Source organism: Labeo rohita, chromosome 5, assembly GCF_022985175.1.
Source record: "Labeo rohita strain BAU-BD-2019 chromosome 5, IGBB_LRoh.1.0, whole genome shotgun sequence".
NCBI lineage: Eukaryota > Metazoa > Chordata > Actinopteri > Cypriniformes > Cyprinidae > Labeo > Labeo rohita.
In genome coordinates this window covers 43,823,562-43,845,902 of record NC_066873.1, presented here as the reverse complement: position 1 = coordinate 43,845,902, position 22,341 = coordinate 43,823,562, and the positions used below count along the sequence as shown (strand labels likewise).

At 35.5% G+C, this 22,341-nt stretch overlaps 2 protein-coding genes across 3 annotated transcripts; one reads left to right on the top strand and one right to left on the bottom strand.

The window, feature by feature from the left end:
• Positions 1-138: 138 nt before the first annotated feature.
• srrt (serrate RNA effector molecule homolog (Arabidopsis)) lies at positions 139-13,075 on the bottom strand. Of its 2 annotated transcripts, none has more exons than XM_051109848.1 (20): positions 12,933-13,075; positions 12,225-12,379; positions 11,606-11,734; positions 10,162-10,308; positions 9,884-10,072; positions 7,187-7,356; positions 6,888-7,066; positions 5,758-5,871; positions 5,461-5,641; positions 5,216-5,379; positions 5,075-5,136; positions 4,068-4,146; positions 3,791-3,982; positions 3,510-3,680; positions 2,535-2,688; positions 1,971-2,164; positions 1,438-1,594; positions 1,230-1,325; positions 585-687; positions 139-462 (listed from the first exon to the last, which is right to left on the bottom strand). In XM_051109848.1, exons 2-20 carry the CDS (start codon positions 12,341-12,343, stop codon positions 387-389), a joined length of 2,676 nt encoding a protein of 891 aa, XP_050965805.1. In that variant the 5' UTR covers positions 12,344-12,379; positions 12,933-13,075; the 3' UTR covers positions 139-386. The 2 variants fall into 2 exon arrangements, with proteins under 2 accessions (XP_050965805.1, XP_050965804.1); XM_051109847.1 differs by having other exon boundaries at positions 11,606-11,750; positions 12,226-12,379.
• Positions 13,076-13,421: 346 nt separating this feature from the next.
• On the top strand, positions 13,422-18,696 carry prdx4 (peroxiredoxin 4). The gene is made up of 7 exons (XM_051108999.1): positions 13,422-13,675; positions 14,261-14,378; positions 16,198-16,314; positions 16,431-16,553; positions 16,738-16,868; positions 18,434-18,468; positions 18,571-18,696. Exons 1-7 carry the CDS (start codon positions 13,468-13,470, stop codon positions 18,619-18,621), a joined length of 783 nt encoding a protein of 260 aa, XP_050964956.1. The 5' UTR covers positions 13,422-13,467; the 3' UTR covers positions 18,622-18,696.
• Positions 18,697-22,341: the final 3,645 nt, after the last annotated feature.

The following is a 22,341-nucleotide window of genomic DNA, read 5'->3' as shown; positions in this document are numbered from 1 at the left end:
CAGTTTGCTTCCATTTTACATTCCTTTACTGTAAACATGATTTTGTGTTTTTTAATCTATAATAAATGAAAATGTAATCTAAAAAAAATTAAATTACATAATTGTAATTCTATTTAAAAACCAATACAGCACACGAAATGGATCAAAATCAATGTTTTATTGGAAGAAAAAAGGCCACAAGCAGAAGCTCAATATCTATAACAGTGAACACGCAATGTCATTCAACATAAAGGACATGAGTTCAGGTGGAGCACTACTGTAATACACGAATGAACAGAAGGAGACAGTGAAGGGCAGCTTCTGGAATGAATGCAAAAAAACAAATGCAGAGACAACCATAAAAAAGAAAAAAAAAAGATTAAAATGGAGAGAATAAAACTGGAGCTCTAAAAGAAGTCCACATCATCTGGAGCGTCTAAATCACGATATTCAATGATATTGCGAGGATCTCCACGCATCATTCTGAAAAAGACAGTGACATTTTATTAGATTATGTCCATTAACATCCTAAAAGAGCTTCTAAAACAATAACACTTCTGTTCCCTAATGGCAGTTAAAACAAAACTGAAATACAACAGACTCACCGGCTGTTTCTAGGTTTTCCAGGGTAACCACCTTGTCCACGGAAGTTGTCGTAGTTGCCCCTGCCACCTCCGCCATACTGGTTGGGTGGGTAAGGAGGACCACCTGTTAAAGTGTCAAAAAAACACCTCAATATACCTCAAAAATGTGTTTTACAAGTGCACCACAATGATTTGATTGTCTATCACTGCACAAATTTAGTCAACGCACATAAAAAGGCAGCGGCCAGAATTGTAAATTGCAGGATTTTCTTAGCAATACGCTATTTTCACTAAGAGCAAATGGCTACAGATTCTATTTACACTGTTAAAATACCAGGATTTTCTGCTATTTTTACTACTTATTGCAAATATTGACACATTGGGACAATATAAGCCCTCCCTACACCTACCCTAATGCTACCTAAACTTTATTTTCAGCTTCTTGATTATTTCCTTCATTTGTATTGAAAAATGCCTCTTGGCAAAAGGCAGATTCGAACTCTGGTCACCCAATCACACGTTGGTGGGAGGAGTTCGTGTAAATAGCCTCTGCCAACAAGCCAGGCTTTTTGCACTTAGTGCAACTCACTCCCCCCCAAAAATAAGTATGGTAAAAAAGTTGTTATGATCATGAGAACCCAGGTATTTTGTCAATTCTGTACACACCTCCATAACCCATAACTGGAGGTCTGGGCTGGCCAAAACCCATGAGACCTTGAGGACCCTGAGGTGGGAACGGAAGACCTCCCGGTGATAGCACTCCTAAAAATACAAAGGGGGAAAAAAAAAAAAAAAAAAAAACGTTTGTGAGATGTTTCATATCTCCAACTTCTGATAATGCCATTTTTCTTCCAATATATGCGTGTTTTTTTACCCTGTCCTGGGCCTGGAGGAGGTGGAGGTTTCATCTCTGGAATGGAGGGTCTTTTTGCATCCATCAGGAAGTTGTTGAAAAAGATGACCTCTTTCTTTACTTCCTCAATCTTGTCACCATGTTTGTTTAGAATGTGTTTCCTCACAAACTCTGGGCCCTGGAGAGAGATTCATATATATATATATATATATATATATATATATATATATATATATATATATATATATATATATATATATATATATATATATATATATATATATATATATATATTTTTTTTTTAATCAATTTTGTCAAAAATGTACCACTGGAAATTTTCACTCAGAAATTGCTAGTAAATGTCACAACTAATGATGGGGGGGGGGAAAGTCAAGTAACATTGAATTGAATGTGAAATTTCAAAGCAAGAGAGTACTCCAATGTTTTAGTAACTTAATTTTTTTTTTTTTTTTTTTTTTTTTTTTTTTTTTTACTGTACAGGGCCTAAGCCTACCCCATAAATAAAGGCGATAAATAAATGTTATATTACACACCTTAAACTTTTTGCCACTTAGAGGACAAAGCCACTTGTCTTTGCCCAATTCCTGTGTGTTGGCCTGCACAAACTTTTCCACTTCCTGTTCTGGATCTTTGCGGCCCATCTTTGCTGCCTCATCTTCAGACAGGGTTTCCTTCACGCTGAACAAGGGTCCCAGCTTCTCTTCAAAAGTCTTCTGCCAGTCACCCACTACAAGTCAAACAAAATCAGTTCATTTCTTGTAATTTCTTTGCAATTTGTTGCACCATGCAAACATCTATTCTCATTCTAAACTTTTGGCCATTGGTTGAGTCAGAGCTTAAACTGCTGGACTGCTCAAACAAACAAATATTTAGAGCCACAGCATTTATACCCTAGAAAGTCAACCAATCAACTTACATTAAACTACAATAGTCAACATTTGAAGTAGGTCAAAACCTTTCATCAAAGCTGTCCTAAAACCAAAACAATTCCCATTTTTGTCTTACAACTTTAACTTTGATCCACTTCAAATGTTGACTACTGTATTATACAAGAAAGCATTTTAACAATAAATCACTTCAAGTAGTACAGCACTTACCCTCTCTATGAGTAATGCGGTTGGGTGGAATGGGCCCTCGCACATGGATAATGCCGCAGCGGTTTGGCATCTCATCCTCGCTTGGGTACTCACAGGTGTTGTAATAATCAATAGAGTGTACGATACGCAGATAGAAGAGGAGACGATCCAACACCTAGAAGACAAAAACATTACACTCCTAAGTCAGCGTTCCTACCCATTTTCCATTTCAAAATTCCATACTTTTCCAGACTCAAATTTCCAAACCTCTAGATTTCAGACAATATTTAACATAAACGGTCCATAAAGCATTATTTTCAGCTTTATATTTGGTATATAGTACAGTCATCTGCAAATATTTTTATTTTCTCAGGGTTTTTCATTGGTTTTCTTGAAGTGAGAACATAGAGTCCCTTATTTTGTGCCCTCAAGAAACTATTCACATGTGCATGGGAATTTAACACATCCTCTGATGTAAAACAATGTTATTTTCAATAAATTCTTACTTTTCTATTATAAAAAAACTAAATGGGGGCAAAAGTCTGGAAACACAAATATTTTCCCATACTCCGCTTTGTCTTTTTCCATACTTTTCCAGACCTGGAAAATATTTCATTCAAATTCCATACTTTTCCAAACCCTGTAAGAACCCTGTAAAGTGGGCCACATAGAAATGTTTCAGAACAAGTTTCTGAATCAGTGTATATTCAGTGTTTGTTTTTAAATCAATTTTGAATTTAATGATAGTTAGTCACAGTAATTCCCCATTATGATGACACTGAGAATTTGACTTTCTTTTTGCATTATAGTAATGAGAATTGGGGGGGTATTTAATGGTCACAAAAATAAATGTCTTGAAACATGCTTGAAGAAAACGGGTACTGATCTTGGAATCAGCACCCTCAAATTAGTAAGAAACATCAGACTTCATTCAAGCATGATGTAGGGCAGTGTGTATTGCATCTGATTTTAGGGTGAAATAACACTTTTCCTGACCTTGACAAGTTTTTCATCTCTCTCCACAGTTATCTCAGTGGGGTTTCCCTCTTTGGATCCCTCCTCAGAGTCTGCGCCTCCTGCACTTCCAAGAAGCTCTTCCTCCTCTGCACTCACTTCCTCAATCAGGTAATCAGTGATGTTCTTCAAAATGGGGTTCTGAGCAGGGAGCTCCAGGAAATAATAAAAACAGAAAATATAAGCCACGCAATTTACAGCACTGCAATAATAATAGTAATAATAATAAAAAAAGATAATTGATCAGCCTGAGGCGAGAATACCTCCAGAGTGAGAGTCTCTTCTCTGGGTTTGTGGCTCCAGAGCCTCTCCCTGTCATCTAGTGCATGGATCAGTTTTGCAGCCAGCTTGATGTCATTACGGAGGACCTGCTTGTGCTGAGTGATTCCGTTTACGTTCCGTACACGACGTGCCAGATCTCGATTGACTCCAGGAGCCAGCTCACAGTCCCGCAACTGCTCAAAGAGGAAGAGGAGAAGAGAATGAGCGAGACGTTTGCTATACATTGTGGTTCTTCAAACAGATGATTCTGGAACTCACCCGGATGTTCTGCAGGTTCCAGCAGATCTCTTTGATGTTCACACCTCTGTCAAAGGTCACCCAACAGCGCCTGAAAAACCTAGACCACGGAGATTAAAAGTTTAGCCTTTTAAAGACTCCCCATGTCTCCTTTAATGTATTAAAATGATTTAGTGAAACATTTTACATTGGCACAAATACAGATAACATTACGCAACCTAAGATTTAAATAGAATTTTCATGACATGTACATAATACAGAAAACTACATTTATGACATCCCTCTGGTGCTACTAACGTGGCAGTCAAAAATTACCAACATTTTTTATTTCAAAGAAATAAATGTACTATATTTCAATTCAATAATGTTTTTTGTCATGTTTTATGGGATTTTAAGGATATTTATGCAGTAGTTTATCCTGTTTATCTAAACAATTTCCAACTTAAATTTTAAATGCATTGGAGCACGCTTAAGTTCAAAGTAAAAGTTAAATGAAAAAGTAAAAAAAAAAAAAAAAAAAAAAAAAAAAAGTTTTATTAAAATCCATTTTCCAATTTTCTATGAAATATATATATATATATATATATATATAAAAAAAGCAAAAAAATAATGTGAAACTGCAAGAGGGGGAAAAAGGTATAGATCTAAAGCTGTGTTCCAAATTTGAGGTTTATATCTTAAAAAATTACCTTTCTGTACTATTTTGTTTTGGGCACAGTACCAAACATTTCCACTAGATGAAATCTGTTTCCCCATTCGTTTCATATATGGCCATATTTGACAGTATTATCAGTACAAGTACCATTTTTTTTTTTTTTTCAGGACCATTCAACCTTTTCAGTCAAAAATGACTGAAGAACACCAGAGGGTTAAGGCCTGGCGGAGGCCTTTAATACATACTTCAGATCACCTCAACCAAAAAATGCAACACTAAATATCCTTAATAAGCTATGAGAAAAATAAGAATTTCAAATACAGCGCACGCTCTAAAGCGTTTTGAAACTAACGTGTCTCCGACTTCAACTTACCTACGCTCTGGTTGCGGTTCTGACAAACAAACACGCATAAATCCTGGATAACGTCTACACAGCTGCAATGAAAGTAGCAGGCTTTAGATAACACATCATGGACAACTGCAAAAATTTGCATTGTTTTGCATGCACACTTACAGCGACGATCTCCGCTTTAGATATGGTTGGAGCGATGCTCCTCATGAAGAGAGAGCACGTCCTGTGAAGAGGTCGAGGCCGTGGAGGCTGATCGTCCTTTGGTTTCTTCTCCTTTTCTTTGTCCCTTTCCTTCTGCTCCTCTGTCCGCTCCTTCACATCAGCAGCTTTAAAACACCACAAACACAACTGTCACAAACATTACGCTTTGACACGGATGATTCATTTTCAGAAACCCTGACACTGACCTTCGCCCTCCTCTTCTTCCTCTTCCTCTTTATCCTCTCCTTCGTCAGGTTCTTGCTCCCTTTCTGAGGGTTTCTCAGAGCAGTGAGAGTTTGAGTCAGAGTCAGAATCAGATTCGCTGTCAGATGCACTGGCTTCATCTTCACTGTCTCCGCTGTGCTTCCTCTTCCTCTTCTTACTTAGCTGAAGAGAGAAAGTCACCAGATTGCAATTAATGTGCTAACATCTATAAAAGTTACAAAACAGTCTGATCCAACAGAAAGTACATCAGCTACCCAAAGTGACAGAACTAAACTAACCTTCTTGGGTTCTGGAATTGGCTCAGCAGGTGTTTCTTTCTCCGTCTTCTCCTCACCTTCACTTCCTCCCGCAGAAGCGGCTGCATCCTTCTCAGTGCTCTCATCACCCTCAACCTATAGACACACAGAGTTTGTACAAGGTGCTTAAAGTGCTTAAAGTACTTGAATTTGATTTTTTGAAATTTACAGCCTCGAAAACCCTTAATTATATTCCTGAAGAAGAACTGGAAAAGTGCTTGAATTATTGAAAGACAAAGCATTTATGAAATAAGTGTTTCAATTTTTTTAATAAGCACATCTTTTCACGTAAAAGTTTACTTTTTTGCTTCTTTCAGTCAGTGTCATAAAACTAGTGAGCCTAGTAAACTAGTGTGTCATGTAAACATGGCTAAAAACGTGAAAAGAGGAATAGATGAACTGAATCGATTGAGTGAGTCCTTCAGGCTGGTACAGTCTGATTGATTCAAACTTTTGACTTTAATCATTCCTTTCAAGTGATTCACTAGCAAAAAAATTAAGAGCCATTCTTTTTCAAATTTCAAGATCACTTGTAATGATTTTGAAAAGCACAGTGATGGGTGAAACAAAGCTTTTCTAAACTCTGAATCAGTTAAACCATTGCGTCGCAAAATAATTCACTGTTTCGAAGCGCTCCAATTGGGTCATGTATCGTGAATCATTTGTCGATGAACGATATGCAAAGTTACGATTAAGTCAAATGATTCCTGATCTGAAATGGTTTGCGAATCATTAATCAGATCAGAACTTTACAGCGTGGCTCACAAATCATTTGATTCCGATCGGGACTTCGGTGTGGGTTTGCAAAATATTTAATTCAGTTCTGGACTTCAGAGCGTGTATGGCGAATCACTTAAGATCAGAATCTGTTTGGTTTTTTTTTAACAGTAGAAAACATTAAACCATTAAGGCAGTAGCTATAAAAACAGTATATAGTTTATTATAGTTTTACTATAGTAAAAGTGTAGTATACTTTGTAATACTTTAGTAGCGATACTTTGCATTAGCTTCACTTTATTTTTCCCAATTTAATTATTAGAATATTTTTTATTGTTCTATTTATCTTTATAAATACGCATGATCCTTTACTCCATTATGCAACATTCACTCACCATCTTGTCTTTTTCAGTCGAGGGTTTGCGCTCAACATCCACGGGCCTGGGCTCGTCCCGTTTAGGAGGTTCAGAACCAGGTCCACCAGATGACAGTCGCTCTCGCTCCTCTTCTTCCTCGTTGGGCTGCTCTAGGATGCGCAGGTCATTTTCCGTCCCTCCTTCCATCTTTATCACAGCTAACATAGACAAACGAAACACATGCTTTGAGAAAATGGCAAGTTTTTCATCATTACCAATGGACAATTTTTCACTTTTTAGAAAATTGGATCTAGCAAGTAAAAAGCACTTCTCTATACCTGCATCTAAAATCTTGGTGATTTGTGGAGCATGCTCAATGTCTAAAGAGACAGATTCAAATGAGTTATTGTCCATCAGATACATGTAGACGTTCAGCCGGTTCTGTAGAGCACTATGGGCTTCTGCTTTACGCCTCCCAGCCTCATCCGGGTGGTACTTTGAACGAAACCTGACAGGCAGACAGAAAGGAGAAAGAGGGACAAATGGGGTGTTTGGGGGAGGAAAAGAAAGCACGTTAGCAACCATTTTTAAAGTCAACATCACACAAGTCACCAAGAGACCTGCTAGTTATAACCTGCCTTTTACAGATCTAAAAGTGCTTTGATAAATCTAAATTGACCCAACAACCCATTATCCCACAAAATTGGCCCACTTTCTGTCATATGACTTTGTTGCTCTATTCTAAAACTAGTGAGCTGCCTAAACAGGCAGCATAAACATGCTCCAAATGTGAAGGCTGTTGCAAAAGGAAAGAAGCACAGTTTTGTTGCATTCTAAGATGCCTTCTTATAGCTAGATTCTAAGACAGCATCACATGTATCCTTCCAAAATTAAATGATAGAAGTAGATTTACTTGGTGGACGCTTTCCACATTTCCAGGGCTAATGGAAGTGGAAGTTGTCACAGTTTGATAAACTTTTTGAATTTCTATTTACCCCAATAGAAAAAAATAAACAAAAAAAGAAAAAAAAGAAAACATACATCAATAGCATTTGTGACTTTTGTTTTTTCAAGGGTATCTGCAGGATATTTAAGCTCAAATTTAAGGCTTTTTAAGACCTTTTTAAAGATCCTTGCACACTGAGTTAGAAATTTTCATATGCGTTTTCGTTTTTTTTTTTCCCCATATTCGTCATCCTTTCCTATCAAAATGCTTGCTACAGAAAATCAAACTGGATCCGAAATTTTTTTTATGACGGATGAAAGTTTCGGATGCAGCATGTATAATTGATTTATTTTTTAACGTGCAAAAATTTCGGACTAAAATTTCAGACTCAGTGTGCAATGGCCTTAAGACCTGCACAAATAAAATGAATACCACAAGTGCAGGGTAGGGCAATGTCTATGGTAACATATTAAACTGTAAAATGACTGAAATTTACAGTTTAGATACAAGTTTTTACAAAAGCTTTTTTTTTTATAAAATGATACTTAACATTTATATAAAAAAAAAAAAAAAAAAAAAAAAAAAAGAAAGGATGAGTCAAAAGTATTCATTATATTAATTTGAACAATTACTATCAATAAATCATTAATTAAATACATTTTATCTTTTACATTTTTATAATGCATTATCTTATCAATCCACCAGTTCACATTTACAGCTCTGCGTGTTTGCAAGGTAAAAACGGGACAATTTTCACACTGGTCTAAACAAAAAACAAGAAGACTTATTGAAAATGCAAATTCATTCTGTGAATTCTGGTCTTTCTGTCCCCAAATTTAAGACCTCTTAAAAAATTTTTGTACAATAAGACTTATGGATTAAATTTGATCCAACTAAATTAAAGACTTTAGGACCCCACAAAAACAAAATGTATTTTGTGTACGTCCATGTGTGTAAAATATTAGATTAGCATGTTAATGTCAAACTGCATTGAATTCAACTGAGTGCATACTGCTGCAGATGTAGAGCGTTCCAAATCATTCACTTAAAATCTTTCATTCCAGTTACGATGCTGTCTTAGAAGGCAGCTGCATATTTAGGCAGTATTCAGCAAGGCAGCACACTAGATTTTGAAGAGCTTCTGACACCAATTTGTCAGCTAAATTTTTAAGTGCACTTTTGTCAGTCTTACTACACATGATATAAACAAAACGTATGTTTGAATGTGTGTAATACAGCAAGTTAGACTCACCACCAAAGTAGAAGAAACAAAAATAAGACGTGAAACAACAATAGAAACTGATGCATTATTAAGAAACGAGAGTCAAAACAGTTGGGTGAAACATTTTCCATTGTGTGCACTAAATTTACCTGATGTACTCCCCGCATTACAACACATTTACACTGAGAGCGGTCTTCTCAGAGGTGTGTGTGCATACACATCATTTCTGCGTTTTTGGGGAAGGGGAGGTTTTTGATTGATCCAAATATCAAAAATGAAAAAAAAAAGGAAGAAAGGCATCACACACTACAGAAAAAAAAATAAATAAAAAAAATCTTTCCGTGAACGCGACGGTTGATTTGGATTGTGAGTGCTCGACTGTCTAGCTAAAAGCCCTGGTACTTGGATTCTAATGGCAGCTGCATTGTGCGCAGTGCAAACCCTGACTAGCTAACAGCGACTCCTGCGATGGGTCCAAGAGCTTTTCTCATCTTCCAATACCTTGTGGTGATGGAGGGAAGAAGGATGTTAATTTGTAAAAACAAAAATCAATATGCAAAAACCTGAAATGAAATGACCGTTAAAAACACAGGCAACAAGTCAATGATGAGACCAATTCAGTCGCTGTGGAGACAAACTGATGAGATAGTAGACATTAGATAAATCAAGCACTCAAGATTTAAAGAAATAGTTCAAGCAAAAAATTTGGGATGAACTACAACTTTAAAACAGTGCTCCACTCTGAAAACACAATTCACTGTAGCAATTTACAAACTACAGATGCAGGACTTGTTTCTCGATCACTAGCTTAATGCACAAACACTATCAAACAAAACACCAAGGCAAAAACAGCAACTGTTATCGTACCACTCTTCATCTTTATGGGCCAGGAAGAAGTCCTGCATCTGCTGACGCCTGAAATCTATCTTGTACTCATTGTAGCGTTTGACCGACTCCGTCTCATCCACAGAGTCGTCCAGAGACAGCAGGAACTCCTTAAAGGTCTTCATCACAGGAGGGGGAGGCCCAAGATCCATATCGTGGATGTTTCCCAGCCTGAAGGAAGACCGAAGAGAAGGTGGTGTTAACACGATAAACACAAAGGAATTGCGAACTGTAGAGCTGCTCGTTTCCTTTCTGCTCACCTGGCCTGGATGGGGATTCCATGATGGGGCTGCATCAGGTGCATGTCTGGGTGACCCCATGGCTGTGGAGGGGCGTAGCTGGGTCCTCCACCACCTCCATAACCCAGATCATAGCCACCATGGTAAGGGTCACCTCCATGGTCATCCCTGAGAAGAGTGGAGATTTTTTATATAGGCATTTGATCTCTTTGGCTTTGTTTCATAACTTAGAGAGCTGCCTACATAGGAAGTCAAAAGTTTCTGAACAGTAAGATTTTTAATGTTTTTTAAAGAAGTCTCTTCTGCTCACCAAGCAGATCCAAACTACCGCAAAAACAAAACATTTTAAATATTTGTACTATTTAAAATAACTGTTTTCTATTTAAATATATATTTTAAAATGTAATTTATTCCTGTGATTTTTTTGCGCCATTACTCTAGTCACATGGAGAGAGAAAAAAAAAAAAAAAAAAAGTACTCAACTGTTTTAAATATTAATAATAAAGGTTTCTTGAACAGCAAATCAGCATAGAAATGAGTAATGATGCTGAAAATTTAGCTTTGATCACAAGAATAAAATAAAATAATTTTAAAATATACCCAAATAGAAAACTAACATTTTAAATAGTAAAAATATTTCACAATGTTACTGTTTTTGCTGTACTTTGGATGAAATAAATGCAGGCTTTGCGAGCAGAAGAGACTTCTTTAAAAAAAACATTAAAAACCTGACTTCAAAAACTTGACTGGTAGTGTATTTTAGGACATCACAGACACTCCTCACTACTCGTGTGTGCGCTTTTTATTTTTATGCTTGGAGTAAATCATTTTGTTTTCTCCCAAATTCTGTTTTTTTCCTGTTTTAATTTTTCTGGATTCCATTTTAATGGTCAAATTAAATTTGACACTAAAAAAGCATGTCTAATTAACAAAACATCTAATAACCATTTATTAAAGATTCAGCAAGACTTCTTAGGGTCCTATGAAATTATTTTTATTTTCTTAAATTGTTTAACTTTTCATGTTTTCCATTTAAATTTTGGGATTCTGTTTTCATGGTTTAAAACAGAACAATAACCAACAAAATAACATGTCTTATTGAATTTAATGATTTATTAAAATATTTACAATGATATGGCCCTATAGCCCTTTTATTTATTTATTTTTTTTAGAAAATCTGTCTCATCTGCTTTAATTTTTCTATATATATATATATAAGTATATATAATATAAATATTAATATTTTTTTAAATGATGTTAAATCAAGTGAAGGCATAACATTAGCAATTTAATTGCTCTTTTAACATATACTCAGATTTAACAATTCATTTTATTTTGGTCACATGTGAGGTCACATTATAATTAGGATACTGCCAATGTAGGTGGGAGACAGCAAGCCAGCCTGCTAAGTTTCAAAACATAAGTTTAAAAGCAATCTCTTCCCTAAGAACACAGTTGTTCTTACCAGTCTCTCCTCATGCGCTTCTGCTGGGGGCTCATGTCATGACGTGGAGGGGAAAATCTCTCTCGTCTGCCCCTTTCGTAGTCACGGTACTCCCCTCGGCTGCGCCGCTCACGGCCTCTGTCCCACTCTCTAGCCGAGGGCCGCCAGTAAACGACAACCAAAAAAAAATAGATATAAAAATATGCAAGCATACAAGTCTCTCGATCAGGGCCGTAACCAACATAGACATTAAAAAGGATAATAATCAGATATGGCCAAGCTGCTGCAATTTATTTGGTAAGAGCGTTTCCATCATAGTTTATGCATGTTGTCTTAGGGGTTGTTTACATAGCATCTTGGCTTTTCCATTTAGCATTTCATGCAATATCCCAAAAATGTGGTTTTTAGCATATTAGGCATGGGATTAGGAGAGAATGCGTGTATATGCACAGATTTAATACAACAAAAAATATTTTTGTCCTCAAGTGTTCAAGACATGGTGAAGGCCTTGTGCTTGAAAAATATCTAACCGCAAGTGGACAAGACATCTCTGCTCCATTTCTTAAACTTATTTTTCCAGTATCCAATTATAGTTGTTTGAAATGTGATTCGTTCAGAAGATTAATTCCCTCTTTCTCACCTGTCATTCCAGTCATCTCTGCGGCGGTCCTCTCTCTCCCGGGATCGGTCATAGTCGCTCCTCTCCCTGCGGAACTTGTCTCTGCGTCTGCGGTCGTACTCGTCATCGCTGTCGGCCATGGCGTTTCAGCAAGGACGAGTATCAGAAAAGCTTTCCTGTGAAAAAGGGGAGATAAATGTGTTTTTTATTTATTGCAGATTGTATCCCGATTTCACAACGCGTCACACGAGTGCATTCAAATCTCACATTTCTATCACAACACCTATTTTTGTTAATTTCTCTGAGAGTATTATGAATGTGAAGTTTAATAATTCAATAATTAATACACATGCCTAACTATAATAAAGCAAGACGCAGTAGCGTTAACGTTACCTCAAACGCAATAGCATAGCATCACGCATCGAGTTGCTATGCGAACTTCCTGACAAATCAACAAAATAACCATCAAAACCAGTGTAACGTAGACGATCGAGCATTCTAGATCTCCAAAGAACATGTAATACGATTTATATTCATAAAATAATAAACACAAATTGCATATTCATACGGGCTCCGTCGAGTTACGCAAGGAAAACCCGTTAACCGCAACAAAGAGACACGCGCTGAGACAAACTCGGATTATTATAACGTATATTATAACATAACTTTCAGCAGATGTTAAGAATTGATGATAAATCATAAAATAAAAGCTTTATGACCAATACTAACCAATTACAAGGTTTAAAATGTTTTAATCCGGTGAACTCCCGCCAAGGTGCAACCGTCCTGAAAGACAGCAGCGGAAGTGACGATCATATACAGAACTGCTGTTGCTGCGCCACTGTGTGACCGGATGACCGCAACACTGACAGACTTTTCTTTTCTTAAGAAAACACTACTAAACTAAACTTTAGAGTAAATATACTTTATACTAAATAGTAAATTTGCCAATCGTTTTCAAGTTTTCAAACCAATATTGAAAACTTGAAGAAAAAATACCTAAAAAATAAATTAATGAATTATTCAATGATGTGACAGATGAATTCTAATGGAGGAAAATAAATAAATAAATAAATTATTCGTAATGGCGCGCTGGAGCGGAAACCCCAGATCTCTACATCATATACATCGCCGTTAGACCCGCTCAATAGAATGCAGCTGCAGTCTATCCGATTGTCATACAGATCGATGAGGTCTGTGCGCGGCGGGAGAAGGAGGAATAATAATCAAGCGAAGAGAGACGTGCTTCCTGCAAGACTCAGCAATGGATGTCAGTAGCTGCATTAAAACGCCCCGAGAATGGCTCGGCTTGGTTTGCGCACTGCTTTTACTCACCGAATCGGTTGTGTGTGACGGTGCAGACGGGAAGAAGGAGCAGGAGTGTTATAATTACGCCGGCGGACACGTTTATCCTGGAGAGGCTTTCCGCGTCCCCGTCTCTGATCATTCCCTACACCTGAGCAAAGCCAAAAGTTCGTTTTGCGCATTTATGCATATGCAAATCACATGCATGTTTCGTGCATTTATTTAAATGACAAAAATTGATCTTAAATATATATAATTAAATGTTTATTCATTGTAAATGAATGTTATTTTGCATATATCTCTAACAGCTGTCACCACGTACTACTATTAGCATGTTAGCATTATTTGAAAAAATGGACGGATTTGAATTGAACGTCTTTTATTGCTATAAAAGTTATCTTTGAAAAAATAACTGTTGCATAAATTGTTCCAGATGGATTGTCAGCATTATTTTGTCTGCGTGATAGTTCATCTGATGCAATATCAGAATAATTAATACACATCAGTGTTTGAGATGTTAACATGCACTGTTTATTTGTGTAATTCAGGTCTTTTTTTTTTTAACTGTTTTTGGTCTGTGTGGTGTATAAAAGTGCGCAGCTTTTAAGGACACGTCATGATTGACTTGGATGCAATACAATTTTTTTTCATCATGCTACTGAATCTCTTAAAGAGACAGTAGCTCACATACATGCCTATGCACTAAAATACCTGCATTAATGATAGATGGTGTGATATGTTTCTGTCTTCAGTCTCAAAACCAGCACCACACTGGGAAGGAACAGCTGTTATCAATGGCGAGTTTAAGGAGCTGAAACTGTCAGATTACAGAGGAAAATACCTGGTTTTCTTCTTCTACCCTCTGGACTTGTGAGTATGCTCTAACTACATTAACCTTAGTGATTCTTAAAATGAAATGATTGAATGATTGATAGGTGACAAATCACCTATCAGAAGCTTGGAATCATTAAGATTTTTTAAAAGAAGTCTTTTATGGTCACCAAGACAGCATTTTTAAAAATACAGTAAATGTAGTAAAATTGTAAAATATTATTACTATCTAAAATAACTGGTTTCTATGTGAATGTATTGTGAAGCATATTTTATTCCTGTGACTCAAAGCTGAATTTTCAGCATCATTACTCCAGTCTTCAGTGCTTGTGATTAGGGCTGTTAGATTCTGAAAATTTTGGAATCGAGTCCGATTCCTTGTTCTGGAATCGATGGGATTCGATTCCTCACTGTTGTTTTCGATTTTTCTTCGATTCTTGTTTTTTTAGATTGGAGGAACCTAATTTCGCCATCACTGTAGGATATAAAAGTCTTAGAAAGTAACCTTTTCATAATATGAAGCTTTGTTTTTATAAATTATGATACATTTCTGTATTTAAATTATTTTTTATCTGCGTTGCCCATGAAATTAGTTATAGCCCACAGCAGTGTACATGCGTTTATTGCATGAATGAAACAAGACGTGTACGGTTCAGCTGAATGATGTTACTTCAACCGTATGCGTTCCACAAAATTAACAAACTGTACACTGAAACAAAATAACCAGAACATTAACAACAACATTGCTATAAGAGCTTGTGGTTTATCTGTCAGTCAGACGCTCGCTCTCCGCCACTTATCTGTGCTCTCGGTGCTTTCAAAATGATCACAGGCTGATTGAAAGGTTAAAAATAGCATTTTATTTAAGATGGAAATAGGATCAAGACCCTCAATCACGTCATAATCTATTCTTTTGTGCAGCGCTCATGTGGACAACATAAGCCAGTTCCACCGTAAAATAACTTCTGAATCATTTTTGAACTGGTTCATTAAAACGATCTATCCAAAAGAACCTTTTTGTGGAAACGAATCAGACTTCTAATCACTATTAGCGAGCAAAGCTGCATCTTCAAACTCAGATATGCTCAGTACCGACTCCTTTCATTCAGTTTATTTTCGTGAATCGACGTTCAGCGACGTTTGATGACAGCAGCCAAGATATGCAGCCTTCGTATGATGCAGCCGTTCGCTTGAGAGGCGCCCATATAAGCATTGTTTGAACTGAAAATGGCTCTGAATGGGGAGTCGATTCCCCCGACGGAATCGATTCCCAACGCCTCGGAATCAAGGAATCGATTATTTTTGGAATCGATTCCCAGGCCTACCAGTGATCCTTCAGAAATCATTCTTATATGCTGATTTGCCGCTCAGGAGACATTTCTGACTATTACCGATGTTGACAGTTGTGGTGCTTCATATTTTTGTGGAAACTGTGGTACATTTTATTTTCAGGTGCTTTGATGAATAGAAAGTTCATAAGAACAGCATTTATTTGAAATCTTCTGTTCCAGTATAAATTTCTTTACTGTCATTTTCAATTTGTTTAATTTGTCCTTGACTAAAAGTATACATTTCCTTTTTCTTAGCAGAAATCAGCATTTTAGAATGATTTCTGAAGGATCATGTGACAGTGATGTAATAATGCTGAAAATTCAGCTGTGCATCACTGGAATAAATTACATTTTAAAATATATTCACACAGAAAACTGTTCTATAATAATATTTCACAATATTACTATTTTTGCTGTATTTTTGATTTAAAAAATGCAGCCGTGGTGAGCAGAAGATACTTTTTCAAAAACATTAGAAACACTTAATTATTCTAAACTTTTAAACAACTGGTTCTGTTGATCCACAGCACATTTGTGTGTCCTACTGAGATCATCGCCTTCAGCGATCGTGTGCACGAGTTTCAGGCCATCAACGCAGAAGTGGTCGCCTGCTCGGTGGACTCTCAGTTTACTCACCTGGCCTGGTGAGAACACATTTTATCCACATAGACATTTAAACATGGACTTTGAGATGATTAATTCTCATTTCTTATATAAGTGAGGACTGTGAATACACTCACAGCTGATTTGTTTTTATCAGGATCAACACACCCAGAAAACAAGGAGGTCTCGGACCAATGAAAATCCCTCTTCTTTCTGACCTCACGCATCAGATATCCAAAGACTACGGCGTCTTTCTTGAGGATCAAGGGCACACGCTTCGGTACTGAACCTAGGGCTTGTCATTTATGGGCCCTATTGGACCTTATTATTGTAAACAAACAAAAAAGTTATAGATGTTCAGTGCAAAATCAGGACCCTGATTTTAAAGCATGTATTCTGATATTACATCAATGACTTGCCTGCTAAATTATGTGGTAATGGTTTTATCATCTGCTGTCTTTTAGAGGTCTATTCATCATCGACGATAAAGGTGTTCTCAGGCAGATCACCATGAATGACCTGCCGGTGGGACGCTCGGTTGATGAGACCCTCAGACTGGTGCAGGCCTTCCAGTACACCGATAAACACGGAGAAGGTACTGCATTTATTAACCATTTCCCATCTTGCATTAATGTCTTTTCAAATCATTAATCTGACACACTAGTGACACATTAAAAAAAATGTATAAAAAGTTATAATCTGAATAATAGATTGGAACAGTGTTTACTAGGGCTGCCAGTGTTAAAACTTTGATTTATGACATTGACCCCTGGTTTCACAAACAAGGCTTAAGCCTAGTCCTACACTAAAATGTAAGTCTGAGCTGTTTCAACTGAAAGAAATTTGCACTAACTGATCTTAAAATATATTAGTGCCTCTGTTTTCTGTCTTTAGATGCACACTGGTAATGTTTTTTTCTAAGGCACGTTTATAAAAAAAATTACTTAAATGTCATAATTGAACAATGGCCTAATCCTGGTTTAGTTTAAACCCTGTCTGTGAAACCAAACCGGACATAAATGTTTAATCTATTTTAATCCTAACAATATTTGGATGAAAATAATTTAAGATTTAAAAAATAAAATAAAATAAAATTATGTGTGTGTGTGTGTATATGTAATTTAATTTAAAATTAAAAATCTTTAACTAAAAAAAATATTGGCTATGCAGAACTGTAGTCAATGAGTTTTCCTGTCACTTTACATTCAGAGCAGTGTTTTTATTATTAACTAGAACTATTTAAAATGGATTTTGGTAATTGTTGAAATAAAATAAAAACAATTACAATACAATACCTATAATACAAATATTAGAAAAATCTTAAAAACATCAAGGGAAATTAGAAATGTTGTTTTGGCAACTAACTGAATAAATTTAAGCTAACATGGAAATAAAAATAAATTAAAGCTATATAGAAATATAAAAAAAATGACAAAAGTACATACCAAAAATTCTTAACTTAAATTAAAATCAAAACTGAAGACACAAAAATAAAAGCTAAGTAAAATTTAAAATATTAATAAATACTATAATAATATATACTAATTTAAATAATAAAAAGGTTTCTCCTCTTAGTTGAGTGTAAACATTTGCTTTCCATTAATTTTCAATTAAGTCTTAATTTTTTTTTTCTGTTTCTTGCTTATGTCAAATAACACTGCTTCAGGAGCATATTCAGATGAAGTGAATTATCTTAGAAATTATTTTTAAATAATTTCTGAAATATCTATGCCTTTATTTACAGTTATGACATACAGTAGCTTGTCCAAAATGTAAAATGGGGGGAAAAATTAAGAGACTTAATTGAGAATCAATGGAAGCAAATGTTTACACTCAACTAACAGGAGAAATCTTTTTATTATTTAAAAAATATCTAAAGTAGAAAAAAGATTTTGATAAAATTATTTATTTTTTGGAATGTACATGAACGTATGACTGTTGAAATAATAGAAATGTAAAAAAAAATGTGCAGTTGGAGTTTTGACAAAGTGACATGTGAATCAGTATTAGTTAATCTCTAATTCTAACAGGCATTGTCCACAAGAATGTTGTAATGTACGTATCTCATAGCACCCATATTGAATATATGAGTGTGCATGACATAATTGTAAGGGTTTGCTTTTGGTGTTATTGACTCTGTCTCTGTCTCTCTGATGTCAGTGTGTCCAGCTGGATGGAAGCCCGGCAGTGATACGGTAAGATTTCTGTGTGTGTGTGTTTGTGTTTCTGTGTATGTGTGTTTGTGTGTCTGATCAGAGATAACCGTATCTCTCCGTATCTTTCCTCTTTTCGCACAGATTATTCCAGACCCCGCAGGCAAACTCAAGTACTTTGATAAACTCAACTGAGCTTAATGTTTCACTACAAGCGTTTGTTCTGATGACTGTTTCTGAAGTGCAGAATAAAAGGAGAGTTTTGATAAACCTGTAGTCCTATTTTATCCCTGCAAACCTTTGTCTAATTGTTTGTGTGCCTGTAAAAGAACATGCCATAGAAGTTAAAGGAGTAGTTCACTCCCAGAACAAACATTTACAGATAATTTACTCATCCCCTTGTCATCCAAGATGTTCATGTCTGTCTTTCTTCAGTCGTAAAGAAATTATGTTTCTTGAGGAAAACATTTCAGGAATGTTCTCCACATAGTGGACTTTTATGGTGTCTGCAAGTGTAAACGTCCAAAATTCAGTTTAAATGCAGCTTCAAAAGGGCTCTAAATGATCTCAGCCAAGGAAGATATTTATATATTTATATATATATATATATATATATATATATATATATATATATATTAGCCTATTATGTCTGAATGTGTTAACCATTACAGTGCGTCCAGGCCTTTTTACTTACCCTGTTAATTTTAGTTTTAGTTTGGGGGTAGAGTTACACCCCTTTCAAAATATGACAACAATGGAGATCATACTAAATAAAAACGTTTAGTTGATCCTCTAAGAGAACATTTTATCTTTTCCAATTTCAAAAACAGCATCACATCACTAAGCCAGAGTGAAACTAAGGGTGGTTTACTTGATTTCCAATCAAGCAATATTCTTCTCTCAGCCAGCAGACATGCAAAAGCGCAAGCGTCTTGACAATTTTTGGACATTACTGTACCTTGCTCAGGTACTCCAAAAACAGCCATTTCAAACAATTTTTATGCTTTTTAACCTCAAATGCTCGTCTAGCTCTGCGATGTGCATGCATACTCTGTGTAATCCGGGTCAGTACAGTTAGGGTATGTCAAAAAACTCCCATCTCATTTTCTTCCCCAACTACAAAATCATCCTACATTGCAGTTTTACCTTTTTTTTTTTAAACCCCTTTTTTTTTAAAAGGCATTTGACTTTGTAAACACTGGGTTGGTACTTCTGCAGTGATGTATTTCAATTCAATTTTGAAATTGGAGGAGAAAATGAGATGGGAGTTTTTCGCCATACCGTAACTGTATTGACCCGGATTACGTAAGAGTATGCATGCACATTGCAGAGCTAGACAAGACGATCATTTGAGGTTAAAAAGTATAGATATGTTGTTTTTTTTTGTTTTTTTTTAAGAAAACACCCGATTGTTTGGCTAGATAAGACCCTTCTGGAAGACACAGATGGAGTTTTGGTTCTTTGCCGCTGTCGCCTCTGGCTTGCTTAGTTGGGGACACTTTTTCTTCAAACAATAACGTATACTATTTGAACTGAACTGAGCTAGATGATGACATCATTGAATCCAATGATGAACTGCCTTTACCTGAAAAATGTTGCATTATTTATGCAGTATTTACTATTTAACACCGTACAGCCACTTTGTCACAATTGTTTAATGTTAAAAGCGGTATATAAATAATGGTGACTTGACTTGACTTGACCCTTCTTCCTCGGCTGGGATCGTTTAGAGCCCTTCGAAGCTGCATTGAAACTGCATTTTGGAAGTTCAAACTCGTGGGCACCATGTAAGTCCATTATATGGAAAACATTCAAGAAACATAATTTCTTTACCACTGAAGAAAGAAACACAAGGGGGTGAGTAAATTATCTGTCAATTTTTATTCTGGAAGTGAACTTTAATGAAATGTTAAAAGCAATAGAAATTTCTGTTGAGAATGTCTAGAAAGCTGCACTGCAAAAAAATAACTTTGATCCTCAATATTTCTGACCTTGTTTTTCATTACAAATCTAACTGAAAAGCAAAATGAGATATTAAGTCTTGTTTTCTAAAACAATTGTTCAAGATTAATTTAATGTTTTGTTAAAAACAAGAAAAAAGAAAAAATAATTTTGTTTTCCCTTTAAATTATTTTTTCTGATTTTCCTTTTTTTTTTTTCTTTTTCTTGCTTAAAGCGTAAACTAGCTTCATTGTGATACTTTTTTTTTTTTTTTTTTTTAAACAAGACATTATTTTGCTCCTCATGTTATCTTCATTTAAGAATGTTTAGATATTTGTACTGGAAAATGAGAAAATTGCCAAGTAAGAAATTATTTTTGCAGTGTGCATTAGAACTTCAGACAATTTTGTGTTAGTGAAGAAACTGGTATAAGGGTTATTCTAATAAACTAAAACCATACAACATTTGTTGCTTAAAATAAATATTAACCGAATAAGTAATATTTGTTGGTTTTCTTAATATTTTTATTAATAAAAAATAAAACTGAAGTTAAACTCTTCATATATATTTATATATATATTTATATATATATATATATATATATATACAGGTGCATCTCAACAAATTAGAATGTCGAGTTTCACTCAAATTGTGAAACTTGTGTATTAAATAAATTCAGTGCACACAGACTGAAGTAGTTTAAGTCTCTGGTTCTTTTAATTGTGATAATTTTGTCTCACATTTAACAAAAACCCACAAATCTCAACATATTAGAATACTTCATAAGACTAATAAAAAAACATTTTATAAAAAAAAAAATGAAAATGGAGAATCTAAAATTTAAATTAATAATACTTTTATAATGCAGCTAAGATGACTAATTTGTAAGACTCTACAGACTGCTATCTGAAATGCAAATGGAAATCTCCTCCAACAATTTCTAGAGATTTAAATCATTGGTCATAGAAAAATTCATTGGTCAATTGCTTGGGAACCCTGAATCTACAACCATTCATTTATGAACTGACACTAGAGGGCAACGTGGAAACAATTTTAAAGCACAACCCAGCAAAAACAAAGGTGTTTTTCTGAAAATAAATGTGTGGAAAATCAGCAGTGTGATGCTTTCATTGCAATACATTCACCGTTTTTAAGGAAAGGCCTGCATTACCGCAAACATGCGCAGCTGCAATAACAGTGTCACGCTGTTAAACACTAGATAAGGCTGTTTCTTGACCTCGTCCCAGACAGATGTTAAGGCCAAAGTGCAAAAGTATGTACTGCCAGACAATAAAGTTCTGCATGTAGGACTATTATACAACTACTGATTCTTTAACTATTGCAGTTTGGCTATTATGAACTCTTGAGATGAACTGAACTAGTGCTTTAAACTTTCTGTATTTGTAATCCAAGATATATTGATGTAAAATCAGAGCTTCCACAGTCATAACATCTGTAAATGTCAAGAAAATTGCAAATTTGTGATTTTAAGGCCTAGGGAAATTATTGAAATGAATAAAGTCTTGAATGTTTGTGTAATAGTGTGTGTTTTTGTACATGCAGCAAAGGTCAGTCTCATGTTGGTTGGGTCAAAGGTGTGGTGCGAAAACTCCGGAAAATTTTCCACGAATATACTGTCAGTGTCATGTGTCAGGAAAAATGGACGAATCAGCATCACTCAGTGCAGGATGTTCTGTTGTAATATTAGCTATTTTAGTACATTAATATGTCATCCATAGGCACGCCCAAGCAGTTTTCCATCATCCGCTCTTGTTTAAGTTATTTTTGAGATATCTTTTTTTGTAAAGCATTTAAGGAAAAACGTTTTCAGATGATCAACATGAACTGTGATACCACTGAAGTTGACGTCACTAATAAAAGTTTCAGAGAATTATCCAGACGCTCTGCTTTACTTAGAATTTTGGCCTGCATTTTTGCCGTAACTGTAGTTTCCAGCAAACTGTAAGTTGAGTT

Bases quoted from the DNA above. Each gene is read 5' to 3' on its own strand.
- srrt (XM_051109847.1), bottom strand. From the start codon at position 12,343: ATGGCCGACAGCGATGACGAGTACGACCGCAGACGCAGAGACAAGTTC. The intron at 10,073-10,161 runs GTGAGCAGAAAG...GTCTTCCTTCAG, and splicing joins GGAATCCCCATCCAGGCCAG to GCTGGGAAACATCCACGATA. The intron at 5,642-5,757 runs GTTAGTTTAGTT...TTCTCTCTTCAG, and splicing joins CAATTCCAGAACCCAAGAAG to CTAAGTAAGAAGAGGAAGAG.
- prdx4 (XM_051108999.1), top strand. From the start codon at position 13,468: ATGGATGTCAGTAGCTGCATTAAAACGCCCCGAGAATGGCTCGGCTTG. The intron at 13,676-14,260 runs GTTCGTTTTGCG...TTCTGTCTTCAG, and splicing joins ACACCTGAGCAAAGCCAAAA to TCTCAAAACCAGCACCACAC. The intron at 16,869-18,433 runs GTACTGCATTTA...CTCTGATGTCAG, and splicing joins CACCGATAAACACGGAGAAG to TGTGTCCAGCTGGATGGAAG.